A 6078-nucleotide genomic window follows, 5' to 3' on the forward strand; every position below is an offset into this window, starting at 1 on the left:
TCAAGCAATCATGCCCTCAGTAGAGGCGCAAGCAGGGTTGGGGTTCAGATCCCCCAGCCGGCTGATGATGATGTCCTTCTCGCCCTCAGAACCCCAGGCTGGAGAAGCCCGTGCTGCTCTCCGAGTTTCCCACCAAGATCCCACGCAGCGACATGGACGTGCCTGTTGAGAATGGCCTCCGGGCTCCGGTCAGCACCTACCAGTATGCGCTGTCCAACGGGGACGTCTGGAAAGTGCACGAGGTGCCCGACTACAGCATGGCCTATGGCAACCCTGGCGTGGCCGATGCCACCCCGTCCTGGAGTGGCTACAAGGAACAGAGCCCCCAGACGCTTCTGGAGCTGAAGAGGCAGCGGGCTGCGGCCAAGCTGCTCAGCCATCCCTTCCTGAGCACCCACCTGGGCAGCGGCATGTCCAGGACGGGCGAGGGCAGCAGTGAAGGCAAGGCCCCCTTGATTGGAGGCAGAACTTCTCCGTACAGTAGCAACGGGACCTCGGTGTATTACACGGTCACCAGTGGAGACCCCCCACTCCTGAAGTTCAAGGCCCCCATAGAGGAGATGGAGGAGAAGGTCCATGGCTGCTGCCGCATCTCCTAGTCTCTGTGGGATGGAGGAGAGAGATGCGCGGGGAGAGGGACCCTGGAGTCCAGGCCAGCCCAGCAGCCCTGGCTGGGGGCGGGCAGCTGGGGCGGGAAGGGGGAGCTGGGCTCTGCGTTCCAGAGGAACTCAGAACCCACCTCTCAGCCAGCTGCCCATAGCATCACCACTTCCCATGGTTCTGCTTCTTGCCGCATTGTCTGCCATCAAAAACAAGGCCCCTCGTGGCTTCCTGTCTCATCCTGCTGTCAGATTTTGGGAGGGCGAGTTGGGATTCTAGTTCTGCTGTTGGTCAAGGCTTCTCTGGACCAGTACTCACACGTCACATATCAACACACAGACACACACACTCACACTCAGTCAACATGTGCAGGGATGACACAGCTGGGCTCATGGGAAGCAGGTGGGACTGAAAATTTGTGAGCTCTTCCTAAGAGGACTAAGGTTAAGATTCAGTTTTATCACCACTGCCAACGTGGCTTTAGCAGGGGAGGGAGCCTGCTAACCTGAGACCCGTCATCTTGCCTGGAGTCCTACAACAACTTGGTATTGTCATCTCCATCTGGTGGGAGCAGGAGGTCTTCTATGTTTAGAGGGAGCTATGGTAAAGAATCTGCCTGCGATGCAGGAGATGGGGGTTCGATCCCAGGGTTCAAAAGATTCCCCAGAGAAGGGAATGGCAACCCACTCCAGTATTCTTGCCTGGAGAATTCCATGGACAGAGGAGCCTGGTGGGCTGCAGTTCATGGGGTTGCAAAAAGTCAGACACAACTGAGCAACCAACACTTTCACTCTGATGCACCCACAGTGGGTGGATGAGGTGGGTGTAGACCTGCCCCCCACATCCTTGCCCATGCCCAGAGCCAGCTATGTAAGCACCCAGGGGCCAAGGTGGAACACCAGGTAATTCTGCGCCTGGAGTAATCCAAATCTATTTTGCTCTTGGACGGAAGCTTCAAAATGTGACAAGGAGAGGGAACAAAGGTAGCATTTTTAAAAGTGTGTTGGATAAAATAATTCTTTTAGACTGTAAAACTCCAGGTTGCGGAGGGGGATCGCTGAATTAGCTTTCTTTCACAGACAGTATCATGATGACTAGGTTGTACTGACTGGTATTGAAAAAAAGGGAAGCTAAGGGAGAAGCTTCAGTTGGAAGGGCTTTTCCAGGGAGAGAGTGAGTTCATGTTTTTAATTTTTGCAGACATCTCTGTTCAGCATAACAGAGCCCAGTGCCCTGGCCGAGCTTTGTGACTGGTCAGATGGTTTCAGTCCAGCCTGTCTTCCCCAGTCCTCCTCAGACTGAACTATCAGACTGAGCACTGAGGGGCTGCTGTGGCCCCCACCTCTCCCAGAGTGAATGTTCAGGACTCCCGGCCCAGCTTTGCTCTTTTAGGGATGCCCGGTGATGTGGGTTTGCAGGTTGGCTCTTGTGAGCTCCTGTCTGGCCCAGGGGCTGCTATCCTGCTCTGGCCCAAGCCTGCGGATCTGAGGTGCCCATCTGTGTTCCAGCATCACGCACTGCATTCAAGTGGTGGTGCTGGAGTTGGGTCTTGCGCCAGCTTTACAGTTTCATGGCCCCCAATCTTTCTGATGCTGGGGAGGGAAGAATACGAGGGACAGGATGTCTGCCTCCTCCCCACTGCATCCTCTCATGAGCCCTTTGAAATTGTTGCCCACGAGTTGGACGCTGTCCACGGGCTTGGCCAAAACCTACTGGTGTAACTAACTAGCTGCAGGTCTGTTTCCTGCTCCGTGCGCCTTTTACTTGTCCTAAAACTACCTCTTTAGAGCTCTGAAGGAGGCCCCTGAGGTCCAGATTCGGAAATCTGGGGGACAAATCTGGGTTCCCTTTAACCCTTTTCTTCCTGAACCTATGAGAAATTCTCCCTGCGAGACATCTGGGCCAGAGGTTGGGGCTGGCGGGGGCCCCTTGTGCCACAGTGCTAGTAAGGGGGTCTGCTGTCTGACCCAGTCCTCCACTGTGGCCCCCAGGGCTCTTGTAGCCCAGAGGCAGAGCTGGATCCCAAGGGCTCTGGCTGATGCTTCACCAGGTGCAGGGCAGCTGGACCGGAGAGCAGGGGCCTCAGGAGTCACTTCGCCCCTGGTGGCTCCTGGATGCAGGGAGAGTCACAGCATCAGACTTCCCACCCCAATTTCAGGGTGGATCCAATGTAGAGTGGAAAGTCAGGTCAGGTGACTGCAGACAGGTGTGCGTGACACCTGCCACATCTCTGGGGTCTGTGGCTGGCTCTTATCATCTCATCTGATGACTGGGTCAGGGCAGGGATGATCCAAAACACACATACCTTTAGGCTTTAAAAACAGTGTTCAGATGAGACTGACACTGGAATTCCTCTAGAGCTGTGAGCTGGGAGGTCCCGAGGGAAGCCACACGCTTCTGGGAGAGAGCCGTGCAGGTTTTCGGATCTGTTTGCTCAGAGGTCAGAGACGGAAGGCATTTATTGCCCCCTCTGAGTCCTTCTGGCTATTTTCTCCTTCCTCCCTTGCTTCCTGCTCCTGGGCCACTGTCTCCCACCCAGAAGGCTGGGAATCCCAGCTGATTGACAGGAGCCAATTGCAGGCTCTTGGGCATTAGCTCATGTTTTCAGTCAGAGATAAACCATTCCCATCAAGTCCCAGGGGAACTTTCCCTGTGGATCTCCTTGGTGTCGAGGGACAAGCTGGGGCCAAGGTCATTGAGTTATTCACTGTAGTTTATTGAGTAGCTGAGGCTCACCAGGCACTGTGTTAGGCTCTGGGGATAAAGGAGGAATGAGGTGGAGTGAGGACACTGCTCTCTACAGTTCTCATCCTTGGAGGACCAGCAACCCCCATTTGATTCAGAGACAGAAAAGCTGTGTCCTGGTCCATAACCCTTTGCTTTTCTGCTCTTGAGAATCCCTGGACTGGATTCCTTTAGTTTGGAGGTTGCTGACCTGGCCGCCCTTCGATAACATTTGCCGCTAAATGGTGGAGATGCTGGGTGTTGGGTTCCAGGCAGATGACATCTGAAGTCTATCTGGAACTTTCAAGGATAGCTGCCTTCCAGCCAGCATCTTTTGGGCACTGTCTAACAGCAGATTTAAGTCAGTGTCTGGAAAAACAAGGAGCCTGGAATTTGCTGCCAAATGCATCTCAGGTTCTTCAGCTCATTGTCTCTTGCTCGTTTATTACCTAATCCTCCTGCCCCACCAGTGGATAGTGGGAGGAAAAGGAGCTTCTTTAACATTGAAGCCTTTCCTCATAAATCTGCCTCTGTTCCTGGCAGATACGGAGCAAGGACCACAGAGAAAGCTGGCAAGATTGACCAGATGCCCAGCTCCTGGTTAGACCCAGGTCTGGTGGCAGTTCCTGGCAGATTAAAGGAGGCTATTTGTAAAGCATGTGCCACATAGCTCCATGTGAGCTCCAGCCCTTGCTCCCACCCTGAAAATTGGTGACTCCCACCAGAGACTGAGCTGCTGTCTAGTAGCTCCAGGAAGTCGAATGAACCCTAAGCCTAGGTCTTTTGAAGACTTCAGGATGTAATTCTCCATCAGATTATGCAGCATTGATGAAACTGCTCTGTACTGTTTCAATCTCACCAGGCTTAGAAAAGTTAACAAGGGTGTGTCCCCTGAACTACCCACCAGTTGGCTGGCCTTGTCATAACATGAGACCCATTTTGGTTATTGGTGTCAGATACCTTTTGATCTGGAGTTCTCTCTCCCACTTGCTTTTCCAGAGCAGAATACTGGGATGCTTTCCAGAAGCGCACTTCTTACAGGATGCCTAGAAGGACTTTATTTAACTCTTGCTATTGTGACCTGGGGACAGCCTCCCCTCCCCCAGGGCACCTGAGAGCCAAGGGTCATGTGGCCAGTGGGTGACTCTGCAGAAGTGACTGCCTTTGCTAGAAGCACTCCTCGACAAGAGTCTCTTGTTGGCCAGTTGGTCAGAGGGCCTGCTTCCCATGGGCACTGTGAGTGCCAAGGTGCGGGGCCTGGCTCTGTGCACCCAGGAAAAGTCTGCAGATCCCCAGCCCCCCCGCAATAATTCACCAGACCAGAAGCCACTGATGTACAGAGAACACTTAAGAAAAATGTATTTTATGTGAAAAAAAAGTTAAATCTCTGTATACTGTATCAGCAGCTTTGTGTAAAAATGGCAATCAAGAGAGTCTAATATATTTAAAACCTTTTTTAAAAAAGAATCCTCGCAGATCTTTGATATTGTATTGAAGTAACTTCCAGGTAAGCTCCTTGCCACATGTGGCAGTGGTGGGCCATTCGAGACCCTGGCTTAACCGCATCCCAAAGGGGCGTGCCCCTGGAGTCGCTTCCAGTTGCCAAGGCCTGTGACAGAATTTGCTGTTAAAGAGTTTTTAATTAAGATGAATTAAATGCCTTTTAATAACACCTGCTCGGTGTGACTGTGGTCATTGCTATGAACTTGCTTGACCTATAAGGATTTGAATTCACAAAGAGGTGATACCTGGGATAGATGGCAGGGAAGGCTTCCCCATCCCTGCCCCCACTACAGAGGCCTCTCCTGGTTGGCCCCTGAATCACAGGGAGGCCTGAGGGCTTAGCCATGGAGCAGGTATCTTTCTAGACTGCAAGAAGGTGAAACAGGATGAAATCAAGAAAATAAGAGTGGTTGAAAATGACTTTCAGGGACTTCCCTGGTGGTCCAGTGTTGAGAATCTGCTTTCCAATCCAGGGGGTGCAGGTTTGATCCCTGGCCAGGGAACTAAGATCCCACATGCCTCAGGGCAGCTAAGCCCATGCTGCGTGTGCAACAAGAGAAGCCCCTGCACCACAACTCGAGAAAGCCTGCATGCTGCAACAAAGACCCAGCACAGCAAAAATAAGAAAGGACCTTCATCCTATCAAATGTTGCTTTTGAAATTAACATGGAGCCCTGTGATAGCTCCTACAACATTCTCTCCCCACACTTTGTCTGATGACATATGTAACAAGGCTGCCCCCTCTTCTGTTCTCTTGACCTGTCTTCTCCCCACTCCATCCCTGTCCTCCTCATATAGTTTACAGTGGGGAAGTCAAATACTGCTTCACATTTTTACAACAACTCAGCAGGTAAGACCGTGGTTATCCTCACTTCTGACCTCAGGCAATGGAGAGATTGATAAGCTCTAGGGTTACACGGCCCCAGACAGTGGTCCTTGCTTTCATCACATACAGAAATTTGTGGGTATCTTGGAAGAGGATGAAAAAGGGTGCTCTCTCTTGGACCCTTCTGGATGCTGGCTGCCAGGACAGGGACACAGAAGTTCCCACCACTTGGGCTTGAAAAACTTCACAAACAGGGTCTGTGAAGAGAGAGGATTTGGGTTTGGGGAGAGAGAGGATGAACAGAGATATCTGTGTAGCAGTGGACATACATTGATTTGAAAAGTATATTGTTTTTTAAATGCTAGTGGTAACCTCTCACATTTATGAAGACTTTACAGTTGTACATATGTTTTCTCACACAAAGG

General features: G+C 51.8%; 1 protein-coding gene across 3 annotated transcripts in view; it reads left to right on the forward strand.

Moving 5' to 3' along the window:
• Window positions 1–4996, forward strand: part of PPP1R16B (protein phosphatase 1 regulatory subunit 16B) — a 110071-nt gene extending 105075 nt beyond the window's left edge. For all 3 annotated transcript variants that reach the window (XM_004014571.5, XM_042230130.1, XM_027977192.2), the window contains one exon: window positions 90–4996. In XM_004014571.5, the coding sequence (XP_004014620.1) occupies window positions 90–599 (510 nt within the window). In that variant the 3' untranslated portion in view covers window positions 600–4996. The remainder of the gene's footprint in view (window positions 1–89) is intronic.
• The last annotated feature ends 1082 nt before the right edge of the window (window positions 4997–6078 follow it).

The sequence above is a fragment of the Ovis aries genome, chromosome 13 (assembly GCF_016772045.2).
Source record: "Ovis aries strain OAR_USU_Benz2616 breed Rambouillet chromosome 13, ARS-UI_Ramb_v3.0, whole genome shotgun sequence".
NCBI classification, from domain to species: Eukaryota; Metazoa; Chordata; class Mammalia; order Artiodactyla; family Bovidae; genus Ovis; species Ovis aries.